At 31.1% G+C, this 16,833-nt stretch overlaps 1 protein-coding gene across 1 annotated transcript; it reads right to left on the bottom strand.

The window, feature by feature from the left end:
• Positions 1 to 3,239: 3,239 nt before the first annotated feature.
• Positions 3,240 to 5,844, bottom strand: LOC103503975 (uncharacterized). Its single transcript, XM_008468385.3, has 4 exons — positions 5,256 to 5,844; positions 4,270 to 4,411; positions 4,025 to 4,166; positions 3,240 to 3,850 (listed from the first exon to the last, which is right to left on the bottom strand). Exons 1-4 carry the CDS (start codon positions 5,614 to 5,616, stop codon positions 3,554 to 3,556), a joined length of 942 nt encoding a protein of 313 aa, XP_008466607.2. The 5' UTR covers positions 5,617 to 5,844; the 3' UTR covers positions 3,240 to 3,553.
• Positions 5,845 to 16,833: the final 10,989 nt, after the last annotated feature.

Below are 16,833 nucleotides of genomic sequence, written 5' to 3'. Positions count from 1 at the left end.
TCGTGAAACAATTGTTTGTTTGGTTAATGGATTTAACAAATATAGCTTTTAAAATTATGAGGATAGTCTAAAAATATGTGTTGTGTGGTTTTGGGTTCAAGTTTGTGTTTGGTGTAGGGTTTTAGATGGAGATAACATGCACATCCCAAAAACTTTTAAATGATGCAAATCAAGAGTATTACCAAAAAAACTTTTCAAATGGTGATAACATGTGAAGAGAGGGTGAGGACATTCGATTAATAAGAAAAACTACAATAGGAAAGACATAAGGTCAAATTCAAGAGGAACATAGGAATGAAAAATTAAAGACATTGCAGTTTCAACAATGTGACGATGTTTACGTTTTGTAATGCCGTTTTGTTTAAAGAGTATAAAGACATGACTTTTTTTCGTTAGAAATACCTTTGGATTCAAAAAAGGATTGTAAAGAATTGTTGCAGAATTTGCCACCACCATCAAATTAAAAAAACTTTCATTTTCTGAAATAGTTGATTTTCAGTAAAGGAAACAAATTTTTTAACAATAGAAGAAACATCTGATTTATAAACAATAGGAAAGAGCCAAGTAAATTTGCTAAATTTGTCAATAAAACTGACATAATTATATCAATTTCTATTAGAAGAGATTATTGTAGATGGTCCCTATACATCACTGTGAACAACTGCAAGTGGTGTAAGAGAAGTAGATAAAGATATAGGAAGAAGTATTTTTATTTTTTCATTTTTGCTTTTAGACAACTAGTACAATTACAAGTAGAAAGAGAAGAAGACAGAAATAGACCTTTGCGAGATAAAATTGAATTGAGAATCCTTGGAGTAGAATTATCCAAATGAAAATGCCATAATGACGAATTCTCCTATTTTGCATGAAAATTTAAAATTTTTGAATGCATGGTAGGTATGAGTAGAGTATAAACACTAGGAATATGGTAGAGACCATTGATGCTTTCACCAGTATACAGAGTTTGGTCGGTGACTTTATCCTGAATGAGGGACTAGTCAACATAAAAAATGAAAATACACTTATTATCAAGACAAAATTTATGAACAGAAAAGAGATTTGCAGCAAGTTGTGGAGCATGGAGTATTTTGGAAAGATTAAAGGTATGAGAAGGAGATGAGAGTTTACCACTATTGGTATTTTGAATATTTAAAGGTTGATCCATTTCTTGAAGGCCCACGAAATTGAGAGTTATTTTGGGAATAAAAATTAGGGTTACCATTCTTTCTTCCTCTTCCACAGCTTCCATGAGATGTGTGAAAATTCTGTGCGACAACCATGGTAGTGGAAAAATCTTTAGTGGCGGATGATTTTGCTATGGTGGATTCTTTTGAGATGAGTAAGCTAAGGTATGAAGCTCTTCAAGAGAGATGGTGCCACTTCGAGTTCTAATTGATGTGCAAAAGACATTGAAAGCTGCAGGAAGACCATTCAAGGTATGAACTAAGATTTCTTCTTCTTCCAGAGAAACAAAGTCGACAACGAGCTTGTCAACAAGTGATTTGATTTGAGAAGTGTATTGTTCAATCGTTTTAGACGCATATTTTTTTTATGGTGTTAAGTGCAGGTTTTGATTTATTTCCTAATAAAAGATAGATCAAAATGGTATAAGCACATTGTGTTAAAGATATGATGATTGAAACTATTACTCCTTGTCATGATGCAAAAGATTTTGAAAGTAATTTATTGTTAAATGAGGCTTGGTTACGTACCTAGAATTGTTGTAAAATCTAATTAGATGATGGTAGCTATTCAAATATCCTTTGGTATTGGTAAATGACACACCGTGTAAAAGATTTAAGAGAGTAATGACAAACATGGTCCAAAATCAATGTCACCCTCATCGGCTACCTACTCCAAACTCAGAATCTTCAAATGGCCAAATCTATTTCTAATTCCTTCGAAAGTATATTAAAATAAACTATAAGAAACCTAAATTAGAATCCTTTTCTTCTACAATTTCTGCTTTTATCCCAAAACTCAAATTTTCTTACATCTGGTTTGCCTCTCAAATCCACCATTATCAACCAGTGTAGTTAAGGAGATGAAAATGTTTGGGTAGATCAAGAAGGCCAAAAATGTGGACGCAACTGGTGGAGTAGCCATCAACTAATCGTATTTTGGGAAACAAAGCGATAGAGAAAATTTGTTGGAGAAAATCTAGTTTATATCTTTTTTTTTTTTTTATATACCCCAGATAATTTTAATTTTCACTTCTTTTTATTAAAAAAAAAAAGGAATATTTGAAGAAATATTTATCTTTATTATAATAATAATAATAATAATAATAATTAATTTCATGATTTAGTTTAGGTAATGTAGCAAAGCAAGAAACTTTGGGATGGCGACAAAAATCATTGGGCCTTACCCACATTCGATCCCACGGGACTTTGAGACAATACTATATATATACATCTACACGTGTATATGTCATATTTACCCATGCAATTACGTAATACTTGACGATTTATCTCATTAATAGCATCTGATTGATTTACTAAAGAAAAAATAACATATACAAATATAATAACTATATGAGGGGATTATGAGTTGAATTAAAAATCTAAAACGATTTTTATTCTTGTACTACATAGGTAGAGCTCTACCTAGATGTTAAAATTTTGACTGACTTCAATATAATAATAAGTAAATAAAAAGAAATATCATACTTGAACCATGATAATATTCAGCAATACAGCCATTAAACTTACACACAATATATTAGATCTTCAAACTTATAATAGTTATAGAAATGACTTGCAAATAAACAAAAATTGAACCCTTTTCCTTCTTTATCCCGTGGGGAATCGAAAATTTTTACCACCGAAAATTTAAATGTATAATTTCGACTACTACCATGTTTTGAGGTTGATTTTTATGGATGACCAAAAATAAAATCAGATTAATTACAATGGGTGAGGTATCACATACTCACAAATTATACTTTTTCTAGTTTAGCAAAAATCACAGTTTTTTCTTTTTTTTTTAAAAAAAAAATAAGTTAGATTTAGATATATTTTCATATATTTAATTTAAAAAATAAGTCGAAAGTTCGTCAACTACTCAAAATAATTTATTATTAAACTTGTTTAAATAGAAATAAGTTTTTAGAAAAACATATTTTTTTTCCTTTTAAGTGAATCCAAAATATGGATTTAAGATAAATATAAATATGAAAAATTGATGTTAAAAAACAAAATGAAACTATAAACTTTCATCTTATGCAATGTTCAACTTCAAAAATAAAATCATAATCGTTGGAGAAGAGAAAAATATTACATCTTGAAGCATATTCTGGAGTTTGAGAAATAATTACAAGAAAAGCAACGGTGTGTTTGTTGTTTGTAAATACAAATTACAATTACGTTATAACATCATCTACAAATAAGCAATTATAAAACTCTAAACAAAAACGAACTCAAACTATTCAGCATCAGATCAACATCATAACCATTTTATTACAGTGTTTTGTAAAATCGATTAGTTAGAGATAAACCTTTTTGTATGAATCTGTCAGCATCTAGTCATCTCCAAAGGCTCCGCTAAGTGACTCCTACCGTTTATCTTCTACTCTTAATTTCTTATCGTCTTTTATCTTTGTTGTGTCACACTCCTCATATCTGAAGCAATTAGCCAAGTGATCGTTAACAATTCCAGCAACCTGCATAAAGGAATAAACCACAGTTGGCCCGACGCAACGGAATCCCCTCCTCATCATATCCTTGCTCATGAACTCTGCTTTCGGCGTCTTGACGGGTACTTGACGAGTGTATCGAAACCTGTTTCGTATAGGCTTCTTGTTAACAAAGCTCCAACAATAGTTGCTGAAGGAACCAAATTCCTTTTGAATCTGTAAAGGTAAAAAAAAGGCAATGAAAACGTAGAGATTCAGCTTTCAAAGTTTCAACCGCTTGAAAGAGATGGAAGTTGAGACAACCAAACGCTTTCTTGGGGGAGGCTTTGTTGCCTTATATATTAACAAAAAACAATTAAAAATTGCTAAAGCTTAACCAAAACTCAATACCTTGAGTACTTGGTTAGCGTTCTCTACAATTGCACGAAGCTTCGGTTCAGACAGGAGTTGGATGCCATTTACTTTTAGCGTCGTAAACTCGTTCTCTTTGAACTGTGCGATTGAAGATGGGTCAAAATCATTCAAAACTTTCCTGCAAAGACAGAGAAGAAGCAGTTGACATTCCAGAACAATATTCCGTGGTTTTTCTTTGGCAAGTTTGGGGCAAAAGAAAATTGAAAAATGAGAAGTTAGACCTAAATATATCTCTTTTGCTAAGAATCAAGGGCCAAGTAAGTTCTGCTAAGGCTTGTGATAATACAAGTAACTCAAATAGCTTCTTGTCGTCATGAACTGGGACTCCCCATTCTTCATCATGAAAAGCGATGTAAAGTGGATCTACAAGAAACCATCATATTACATTATAACATTAGAAGAGATTCAAAAATTGAAAATGGAAGGAATAGTTTAATGAAAGATGAAATTCTTGAATTACATTAATGCTTTATATAACTATATATTTATAGACCAAACAGAAGAACAACGCCCAACGAAAAACACAAAACATTGTCTCTGTTTATGATTAGACTATTCTTTTTATAAAACAGTTGCATTCACGTATAATAGTAAATTAAAATGTAATATTAAAATAATTTATAAATAACTAAAACTCCCACATACAATAATAATTTCGATTTTTGTCCAAATGAACCGTTTTAGAAGGCTAGAATTAATATACAAAATCTAACCCAGTTTTATCAATCTATAAATGGGCAGACGTAGAACACAACTCTATGAAGTATCAAACGAAAAACTAAAAATAAATCCGTCCATGGCATGAAAAAGACTGAGGTCGATCTGTTATTAAATGCTGGTGTCCAATTATGGCCATATCAACTTAGACGACGCAATAAATACTTTGATCACAACATTACCTTAAAACTTAAATTAAAAATTACTAAATCGAAGAATTAAATAATTAATTTTTTGCACAGTACAACTGCATACTTAACCGACATTTTAATTCTATATAATTTGATTATATTTTTGTAGTCGTATGTTTTCCACTATATAAAATATGTAATTGCATTAAAATACAAAATATTGGTACTTGAATTAAGATAAACTGTCATTTATGTCCATAATTGAAATAATTATCTAATTGTTTTCTCTCATAGATTCCACCACTTAACAAATTAAACAAAGAAATAGTCAATGATAAGCAGGGTTTAATATTGCTTACCCGAATGAAGCGTTATCCAATCACAGCGTTTCCCCGGAAGCGAGAGCGCAGGCGACGTCGTGGTGGCGCTTGAGTCACCGCCGGCAGAAACAGGCTTCACAGCGTAGGGCTTCAATAATTTGACAGAATAATTACTCGATAAAGAATCAGAAGAGCAGGAACTCCCGACGGAGACATTATCCCGAATAACCAATTCAGAAATCACCGGAAGCGCCTTGCTCTGTTTCTCCGTCTTCTTTAAAGTTTCCGGTTTACATTTCGGGTTATGAGGTGCCCTATCTCTGTTCCCGCCAGGTCCAAGAATAGCTCGGGGCTCCAAAGCCGGTTTAGCGTGGGATTGGAGCTTGGTAGCCACAGACATTGGTGAACTAAGAAAGATATCCCCCAGTGAAAATTGGTACACCGCGGAGTAATTAAGGAAGTTGAAAATGAATTTATGGAGAGGGAAGATAAGAGAAGATGGAAAACGAAGAGAAGGGGAAAGAGATGAAGAGAAAGGGAGAGGGAGGGAGTAGGGTTTGGCAGAGAAGAGCAGAAGGGGGCGTGGCGAGAGAGAGAGAGCAGTGACACCGTGGGCGGAGAACGACGAAGAAACAACGGGTGGATTGCTCCAGAGGTTGTTTTAAGGTGAAGGAAGGCTTGTTTAGATTTGGACAGGTTACCTACAATAGCCGGTGACTAATGCACACGTGGCTTCCAATTTTACCGGTTTCTTTTCCAGTTATGGTTAACTCAAAAACCCAAATTGTCACTTCCTCCCATCCATATTTACAATCACACCATTCTCAGATACATTCTCTTTTCTTCTTCTTTTGTAAGTCTTTCAATGTCTCACTCCGATTATTGTATTAAAAAAAATCAAGATCTACATGCTAGTTTAACTGCATGCTCGACCAATACTTAATAATGGTACGACAATAATTATTATTATTAGTTTGATTAATGAAAATAAGTCAATAATAATAAAAATTTAAACGATAAAACTATTGAAAATATTTTCAAACTTTGCTAAGTTATTAACATATAAACAACCTTAAATATATAATTTCGGTTTAACAAAAGGAAAGTTGGAAGAATTTATCTTCAAGAACTATTTTAAGACTATTATAATCCTTTTGTTACAATAAATACTACTTTGTAGTCTCCAATTAAGCTATTTTATTTTTTGTGATAGTGTTTACTAAATCTTTCTTAAACTAAAACAATTTACACTTCAAAACACATATTATTATATTCCAAAGTAAAATGATGTACGCCCCAATCATAAACTACTAGCTCTTTATCCAAAAAATCTCATATTGAATTGAGTTTTTAAGGAAAAAGAAATTTGAATGAGAGGACAATTTTAAGAAAAGGGAGGAGGAGGGTATAAATGGAAATAGGGGAGGGGAAGGGGGAAAGTAGGAATTTGGGAAAATGGCGTCTGTAGGCAAAACGTCAGAGTCAGTTTGGGTGATGTGGAAAGAAACGTGTCGGGATGTGTTTGGGTGACTCCCTATTTACCGTTAATAGAGAAAATGAAGGTAAAATACAAATACAAAAGTGGGTAACCAACGGCTACCTCATCGCCTCCACTAAATATGAAATCCTACTCTATACTATCATCCATTTACGTTTCCTTTTTTTTTTTTTTTTCTTTTTCTTTTTCTTTTTTTTTTTTTTAAATTTTAGCACTAACCTTCTCTTTCATTCAAGAAACTTAAAAGAAATTATGTTAGGTATTGTTATTTGAAATATTGTCAAATGATTTTAAATCATCTATTTCCTTTGAAATAGATAAATATTTGAAATGGATGTATCTAAAATTTTATTTTTGAATGGTAATAAAAAATAACGGAATTCATTTGAATCCATTATCGATCGGAATTCCTCAAAATTCTTATGCTCCAAATAAGAATTTGTTCAAAATTATAATGGTAGATATAGCAAAACCTATAATTGTAGACTTTAATAATTAGAACTAAATCCACTTAATTTTTCAATATGATCTAAACTCTTAGTAATATGATCTATCATCGATAGATTTTAAAAGTTGAATCTAAATTTTATTGTATATGAAAATATTGTCATGTGCAGTGTGTGTATAAATTGTGTATACTTACGTATGCATATGTAAATTAACATACAATGAAATAACTATATGTGTGTGACAGAGAATATATATACGATGGTAAATTTTGATCAATCAAGCATACTTGATTTCCATGAGACAACAACGATAAAATGTGTATTTTAAGGGAAGAGAGTCACAGTTAAGAAATAAAAAAGAACGGAGAAGAAGAGAATTTGGCAAGAGAAAAATCTAGCTTCAATTATATGTTTGGTATTCTACAAATCTCAAATATATAAAGAGAAGTTGAGACTAAAAACTCTTACCTACACACACACATCATATAATTCCTCATATAACAAATTGTTTCTAGAATATGTAATTGGGCCATAATACAATGGGCCAAGAAAAGAGAAAAGGAAAATAATTTGTAACGCCCCAAAAATTTAGATAATTTATTGGGCGTTATTTTGAATCCATTTAATGAGAATTATTTGATTTAGGTGGGAATTGAAAATAATTAAATATTTCTTGGATGAATATTTAATTAATTAGAGGTTTTGACATGTGATGTTTGTTAAGTTTTTGATTAGATGGTAAGTTAAGACAATTAAGTAAAGTTGTGGATTTTTAGTGTTGTTGAAGTTGAATTTAATTAAATAATTATGGATGTTATTTAATTAAATTGTCGGGTGGAAAGTTTGTTGGAGATTCAATAATTATATGTATATGTGGAAATATATATATAATTATTATGTTAAAGGAAAAGATAATTATATTTGTTGAAATATAATTATTTAAGGAAAAGATAGTTGTGTTTTGGAGAAAGGATATTTATTAAAGGAGAAAAAGTAAAATAATTATATTTTGGGAAAATATAATTATTTGTAAAAGGATAATTAATTACTTTGGAGAAAGATAAACAATAATTAATTATCTGTAAAAGGATAATTACTTTGGAGAAAGATAAACAATAATTAATTATCGTGGAAGATAATTAATTATTTTGGAGGAAGATAAATAATAATTAATTATTGTGGAAGATAATTAATTATTTTGGAGAAAGATAAATAATAATTAATTATTGTAGAAAATAATTAATTATTTTGGAGAAAGATAAATAATAATTAATTATTTTGAGAAATAATTAATTATTCTGCAGAAAGATAAATCTTGATTATAGAGTGGAGTTGCTATGGTTGGGTTAAGATAATTAATGTTAGAAGTTATAAGTGATTTATTGGAAAAGGTTTGATTGATTAAAAGAATTGAGGATTTAAGTTAATTTGAGATTTTGGAGGGAAAAGTTAGTTTTGGTGGAATTGTAATTAATCGAGTATATATATATGGATATATATATTTAATTAATAATATGGAAAAGTGAAGTTAATTATATGATGGAATATAATTATATTTGTTTGGAAAAGAAGATAATCCATGAGGAGAGAGATGTTTGATTTGATTGAACGAAAAATATATATATTTATTTATAAGAGAGAATAATGGTTTAAATAAATATATATTTATTGTAGATTTTGGTGAGAGAAAAATAATAATAATAAGGAAGTATTATTATTATTATTAATGGTTATAAATGCCTAAGATTAAGGCATCTATTTAGGAAAGATAATGGAAATAAAGATATATGTATATTTTTTTGGTATTATATATATATATATATATATATATATATATATATATATATATATATATATATATATATATCCTAAAAGGAAAAGGAAAAGGAAATAATAATAATAATAATAATAATAATAATAATAATAATAATAATAATAATAATAATAATAATAATAATAATAATAATAATAATAATAATAATAATAATAATAATAATAATAATAATAATAATAATAATAATAATAATAATAATAATAATAATAATAATAATAATAATAATAATAATAATAATAATAATAATAATAATAATAATAATAATAATAATAATAATAATAATAATAATAATAATAATAATAATAATAATAATAATAATAATAATAATAATAATAATAATAATAATAATAATAATAATAATAATAATAATAATAATAATTGTTATTATTTGGGTCTATAAATAGCATTGGAATGCTTAAGATGGAAATAAATGAAAAGGAAAAAGGTTCTTTATCTTCTTCTCTAAGATAACCCTCTGCTGTCGCCACCTCAGTTGAAGTAAGATTGGTCTCTTTGGAAGCTTGAGGATTTAAAGTGATGATTTTTTTCATCAAGGATAAAAGAATTTTTCAACCTCCATTTGAGTAACCTTGGTAAGCAAATGAAATTAAATTAATATTTTATTAATTTAATTTTAGATCTATTTGAGGTTTCTTTAAAGGTTCAATTGGCTAAACTTTTTAAGATTTAAATCTTGGATTTTTCCCAATCAAGGTTGAATTGGTTTCAACCCTTTTTTTTTTAGAAAGTTAATTTATTTGGGAGAATTTTTGGATGTTAGCCAATTGCTAATTTCATTAATTAAGATACTAAGTGTTCCTTTTATGATTAGGATCAAGTTAATTGGAGAATTTTACTGTCAACTAGGGAGTACCTTTGTTTGGCTAAAATCTCCAGGTAAGAGATTCTCCTACTAAACCTTCGAACTGAATTCAAGAGACCGCATATAATTATGATTATGCATTGATGGTAGCTAAAATGCATAACTTGATGCTACTGATAATGACTGTCATTTTATTGATGTCGATGATGATGATTGAGATTATTATGTTGATGGTTAATGATGATGACTGATGTTATGTTAATGACCGGTAGTATGTTGTTGATGACTGTTGATGATTGTTAATGCATGATATATTAATCACATGATTAAGGACGTTAAGATTAATACTCATGCCATGTTATGATGTTATGTTATGCTACATGCTATGGATAGGGTGTTCTGTTAACTTTGTCTATTAGAGTCGTACCTGCATGGGTGTCCTTCGGGATCACCACCTATTTAGGACTGTGTGGTTCGACGGGACGCCAGTCTAGCATGGATATAGATATGATTCGAGTGATTCGACGGGGTCCTCGCATCCCGATTGTCTTAGTGTTACCCCCGGGTTTACTACAGACCAGCATGTCCTAGGTGCTCCCTCGGGACACCGAATACCAGATTTTCGTTCCTACGGGAGCGCATGTTGCACGTGTTCGGGAACGTGCCAGAGATTGGGTACCATTTTCAGGACTCTAATGGGAAGTTAACAGACACCTAGCGGGACTAGTAGTAGGTCCCTTACTGAGTATATGTTTATACTCACTCTTTCTATGTTTAACATTTCAGGCGAAGGTAAAGGTAGAGGAAAGCTGGCGAGCGACAGAGAAGAATCCGTGACATGCCATATGGGGACTCAGTTTTGCTTCCGCGTTTATGTTTCAGTGTTTTAATATTCCATTTTTAATGAAAATTTATTCTTCCCTCGTTTCAAAAAAGTGTCTCTTGTCATTGTTCCCTTTTGGTAACGACCTCAGCTTAGTATAAAGAGTTGGGTCGTTACATAATTAGTAGGCTATCTTAACACCCCCTGCAAACCAATAGTTGCTGAATCAGTGACAGTAAGTTTATTCTTCAGTTTGTGGAAACTTTGAGCAGACAATGGTTTGGTGAGTAGATCTGAATTTGTTCAATTCCTGGAAGATATCTAACAGATAACTTTCCCTTTTGTATAAGATCTCTAACAAAATAGATGTCAAGTTCAACATGCTTTGTCTTGGAATGTAATATAGGATTTTCACTAAGATGCACAACACTTAGATTATCACACCACAAAATAGGAAGATGAGGTAGATCAATGTATAAGTCATTCAAGAAAGAACAAATCCATACCAATTTGATTGCCAAAAGAGCAGTGCAACATATTCGACTTCAGTACTAGACCTGGAAATAATAAACTGTTTCTTGGAACCCAAAGACACTAAGTTATTTCCAAAATAAACACAAAAACCATAAGTAGATTTTCTATCATCTGCATCAGAAGCCCAATCCGCATCATAAAAACCAACTAAAGACATATTATCAGACTTGCTAAGCCATAAACCATGATATAGTACACCTTTAAGATATCTTAGAATTCTTTTCACAAGTTGCCAATGTGTATTTTTTGGAGTATGCATAAATTGACAAGCTTTATTAACAATATATGATATATGAGGATGAGTAAGTGTGACATACTGTAATGCACCAACAACACTTCTATACAGACGCACATCATGAAATGGTTCCCCTTGAAAAGCAGAAAGTAAAGAACCACTTATCATAGGTGTAGAGATAGGTTTAACTTCCAACATTTTTGTTATCGGTAACAGATCACTAATATGCTTTGATTGAGATAAGAACAAACCTCCATTAGTTGGATATGACACCTCAACTCGAAGAAAGTAGCTCAGCTTTCCCAAATCCTTAACTGCAAATTGATTGTTTAAAGAATGAATTAAAGAATTCAAATCTTTCTCAAAGCTGCCCATAATAATCAAATCATCAACATAAATCAAGAAATAGTAATAAGATGTAGGAGTAACACACATTAATAAAGAAGTATCAGTCTTGGAAGTTCTAAATCCAAGGGAATGTAAACTTGAGTTCAACTTTTCATACCATGCTCGAGGGGCTTGTTTAAGACCATAAAAAGCCTTTTTCAAATGACAAACCATAGGATAAGAGCTTTTGACTTCTTCAAAACCAAATGGTTGTTCCATGTAAATATTATCATCTAAAATGCCTGAAGAAAAACATTATTAACATCTAATTGACGTATACTCCATCCTTTCATAATTGCTATAGTTAAGAGCATGCGAATAGTAATAGGTTTCACAACGGGACTAAAAGTTTCATTTTAATCAATATTAAGTTTTTGATGAAACCCTTTAGCAACTAAGCATGCTTTATATCTAGAAATAGACCCATATGAATTCCTTTTTTATCTTAAAAACTCATTTGCAACCAACAATTTTCTTATTAGGGTTTTGTGGAGTAAGTCTCCAAGTGTCATTTTTCTGTAAGGCTTCAAACCCTTCTTCCATGGCCTTTTTCCAATGAGGATGTTTAAAATCTTCCTTGATGACAAGGTTCAATTTGAGTATAATCAATCAAGAATGCTTTTGGTTTGAAAATTAAATACCATGCTTACTCCGTGTTATCATGGGATGAATGGATGTAGATTGAAGTTGAGTATTCATACTAGAATCAATTTGATGTTATGATTCCATAGGACTTGGAGATTGAGTAATACCTTCACTGCTAATATCATCCCGAGAGCTCTCTTGAGTATCTATCTCTAAAGGATACACAATAGTAGGGTTTAGATGATCAGTGTTATCAGAAACTGTGTTAGTGTATCGCCTATCCTCATTATGATTCATAAGGGATGATTGAGTTATTGAGTGAAGTGGCGGAGATAGGACATTTTTGGATTTGGGTATACTATAATGAGATGAAAATTATACATATGAAAATGAATTTTCATCAAATAATACATGTCTAGAAATGAAAAGACGACCATTTTAGACTAGACATTTGTGCCCTTTATGTAAGGTACTATATCCTAGGAAAGTACATGGTGTGGATCAAAGAGATAATTTATGTGATTGGTAGGATTGAAGGTAAGGATAACACTTGCAGCCAAAGACTCTAAGAGAAGGAAAGTTAGGTTTTCGACCAAATAACTTCTCCAACAGGCTTATATTATGGAGGACTAGGGTAGGAAAACAATTTATGAGATAGACACTAGTGAAAAAGGCTTCATCCCAGAATGATAGAGGTAAAGTGGCTTGATATAGCAACGTAAGACCCATTTCCATGATATGCCTATGTTTTCTCTCAACTAAGCCATTCTGCTTTGAAATGTAAGGATAAATTATCCTATGTTCAATGCCATGTTGATCAAGAAAAGGTTTGAAGGGTTTAAATTCAGTACCACCATTAGTTTGAAGACTTTTAATTGATTAACCAAGAGACTTTTCAACACATGTTTTGAATTTTTGAAAGGCTATAAAGGCATCAGATTTGGTATGTAAGAAATATATCTAAGTGTATCTAATATAAGCATCAACAAAACTTATGTAGTATCTAAAACCATTATGAGATACATTTAATGTAGGACCCCATAAATCAGAAGTAATAAGTTGTGAAGGATGTGTATAATAAGTAAGGGAGTGGGAAAAAGGAAGGACATGATGTTTGCCAATGCACATGCTTCACAAAAGTTTATTTTATTTATAGTGACAGAAGAACAGTCAATGTGTTTCAAAATAGCTTTTACAGTAGGTAAATGAGGATGTCCTAGTCTTCTATGCCATATATCAAGTAAGTGAGTATTAGATTTAGGTACAATTGTATTTAAAACAGACTTGGCGTTGGGTTCAGAATGGAGAAGTCTTTTATGTGATGGTTGGATTGTAAATTTGTAGAGCCCATCATTGGGAAGTCCTTGAAGAAGTACTTGGCCAGTATCCTGATCCTTCACATAACACAAAGTGGGGTGAAATTCAAAGAAAACATGATTATCTTTGGCAAATTATGAAACATTGATTAAGTTTTTAGTAATGGATGGGACATGAAGCAAGTTATTTAGTGTAAACGATTTGAATGGTAATGTAGAGAAGTTAAATGACATGGAACTATTACGAGTGATTGACACACCTGACCCATTTGCTGCATATATTTGATTTCCTCCTCCATACTCAGATCCAATAGATAGGTTGCTCAAGCTATAAGTTAAATGATTTGTAGCTCCCGAATCAGAATACCAATTACTGTCAATATTCAGGTTGGAGGAAGCCACCATAGCAGACATCTGTGGATGATTATTCATATTAGTATATGAAGTATTATGTGAGTTTGGTGAGTAACCTGATGAATTTGATCTTGGGGTATATCAAAAGAAACAACGATCAACACTGTGGCCAAACTTTGTACAGATTTGACATTGTGGCTTATTACGGTTTCCTTTCCCTCCCATGTTTGATCTTCCATTTCCACGACCACTCCTCTAATTGTAGGAGTGATTGTTGTGATTTGAGGCATAGTTGTTTTGGTTGTTCCTTATGAAAGATTCTGCTCATTTTTCAGTTGTTTGAGTAACAATGTTAACAGAAGGTAGAGCAGTCTCATTGATTAATTTGCTCTCATTTGAGATTCCTGAGTAAGTAATAAAAACATAACTTCTTGTACAGAAGAAGAGTCAGTTCTGGCGGAACTAACAGATATCGTGGATTGATAATCAAATCTTAAACCAACCAATATGTACAGTATATGATCATCAGATGAAATTGGTTTGTTAATTGAAGTTAAGGCATCAACACACTACTGTATTTTGAGAAAATATTCTTTTAATGGCATGGATTCTTTCTTTATATTGTGAAGTTTGTTTTTGAATTGCATAGCTTGAGCTAAGAAACGGGAAGAGAAAATACCTTGAAGAGTTCCTTAAATTTCTTTTGTAGATTTGCAATGAAGCATCTGATTCAGTATTTCTTCACTCATAGACCCTAGAAGCCATGAGGAGATAAGACGATCTATGCGTTTCCATACCTTATATTCCGTATTTGGTGTTCTTGTAGCAAATGTTGATGAACTTCCATTGGATGTGAGATATTTTGATGGTGGTTTTGATTCAGATTCAAGAAAATTTTCCATATCATATGCTTTTAATGCTCTAAGGATTTGAAACTTCCATAGGAGAAAATTATCATCGTTGAGCTTCACTAGTGATATTTTGTTGCCCGATCCAAATATTTGATTAATCGGTGAAGATGCTTCATTGTTCTCAACACCGAGTAGGGATGAGTTAGAACTCACTTTGTGAGACCCCCGATTTTAATCTTTGAGAGAGGGATTTGAGATGGATTTGAATATACCATTCTACTGATTTGGATTTGAATATACCATTCTACTTATTATTTTATGATTAGTAAGGATAAAGAAAATTTTGAGCCCAATAGTTGGAGACGTCAGATGGATGAAGATGGTGAACAAAATATCTTATGGGATGGGTTATTGTGTAGAGTTGAATTAGAGAAGTTGATGGAATTTGTTGCTGTCGAATGGATGAAGAGAAATTAAAGGGTTATTGATGGAAGAAAAAAGAGGTGGGAAATCTTTTTTTAATAATTGGTCAGTTAGATTTTCATAACTCTAATACCAAATTAAGAAATAAAAAAGAAGAGAATTTGACAAGAGAAAACTCTAGCTTCAATTATATGTTTGGTATTCTATAAATCTCAAATATATAAAGAGAAGCTGAGATTAAAAACTCTTACCTACACACAAGTCATATAATTCCTCATATAACAAATTATTTCTAGCTTATGTAATTAGACCATAATACAAAGGAAAATAATTAGTGGGCTATCTTAACAGTCGCCTATAAGCAAAGAGAAACAAGGGTGACAATGTGGTGCAAGGCAAGATTGGAAGACATCAAAAGTATTTGATATTGGATGGGGGAACTTACTTTTCCATATTTACGTCTTTTGTCTTATTTATAGGTCTTGATTATATTCTTTATCTAACTAGGGTTTGAACTTTGAGTCAAGACCAACCAATCCGACATTCTTACTTAATACTTTTAGGGACTCATCTCTTTTTAGCTAATTTTAAGACGAGTTCATCATCCTTGGCCGCTGAGGCCTAGTGTTGCTCTTCGCTTCTTTGCTTGCTGCTTGTTGACTATTTTACCCTTGATTCCAAAATTCATCCACAACCATATACTAACACTATGGAAATAACTATAAAAAATATAAATTGTGATTTCTAAAACAGAAATATATCATATATCTTAATTAACTAATATTAGAAATACGAGATGTGCAATATATGAGCTTCTTGTATAATTTAATTATGAATTAGGTTTTGGAGAATATTTTGAAAAATGGCTTAGCAATTCCACCACACAAAATTTCTTTCCACTCATGCTCTTGGTGGTTGAGTGAATCCTCATCCTTCCCACATGTCCAACTATTTGGTTAGTTAAACTATATTCAAGTTAATGTTACGCGAACAATGATTGACAGTGTATAATCAATTATAGATTGAAGTAGTTATAAATATCAATTTTAAAAGAATTTGTTAAAATAGCAAAATTTATATTTAGTTTCAAAATCTATTTGCGATAGACCATATCTCCTCTACGAGTCTCATCTTCCCTTTGAGTACTGATTCGTTCGACCCTTCACGGTCAATCTCTTAGTCTTTTATCACTTATAGATTATATTACTAATAAAAGTCTATTAGCAAGCTAAATAGATTTTAAGAGTTCTTTAGAAATATTACTATACATTCAATTATTGACTATTAATCTTAAAAAGTGTGATCACCTACACTAATGAGCTTCCAAATCCCGTGAATAACTAATACCGTTAACATCAATGAGTTTAGATATTGAATTTTTAATTTAACCATAAATTTATTCGCGAAAGTAAAATTTGAATGTGATTATAAAACAATCAAAAGACACTATTCTATATTTCCTAAAAAAAATAAAAGCATTATTCTATAGTTGATATAAAAAAAAA

Source organism: Cucumis melo, chromosome 4 (assembly GCF_025177605.1).
Source record: "Cucumis melo cultivar AY chromosome 4, USDA_Cmelo_AY_1.0, whole genome shotgun sequence".
Classification (NCBI taxonomy): Eukaryota; Viridiplantae; Streptophyta; class Magnoliopsida; order Cucurbitales; family Cucurbitaceae; genus Cucumis; species Cucumis melo.
This window is presented reverse-complemented; position numbering and strand designations above follow the sequence as displayed.

Coding starts and splice junctions, on each gene's coding strand:
- LOC103503975 (XM_008468385.3), bottom strand. CDS start 5,616: ATGTCTGTGGCTACCAAGCTCCAATCCCACGCTAAACCGGCTTTGGAG. Junction 4,412..5,255: donor TTGGATAACGCTTCATTCGG/GTAAGCAATATT, acceptor GGTTTCTTGTAG/ATCCACTTTACATCGCTTTT. Junction 4,167..4,269: donor AGCAAAAGAGATATATTTAG/GTCTAACTTCTC, acceptor CTGTCTTTGCAG/GAAAGTTTTGAATGATTTTG.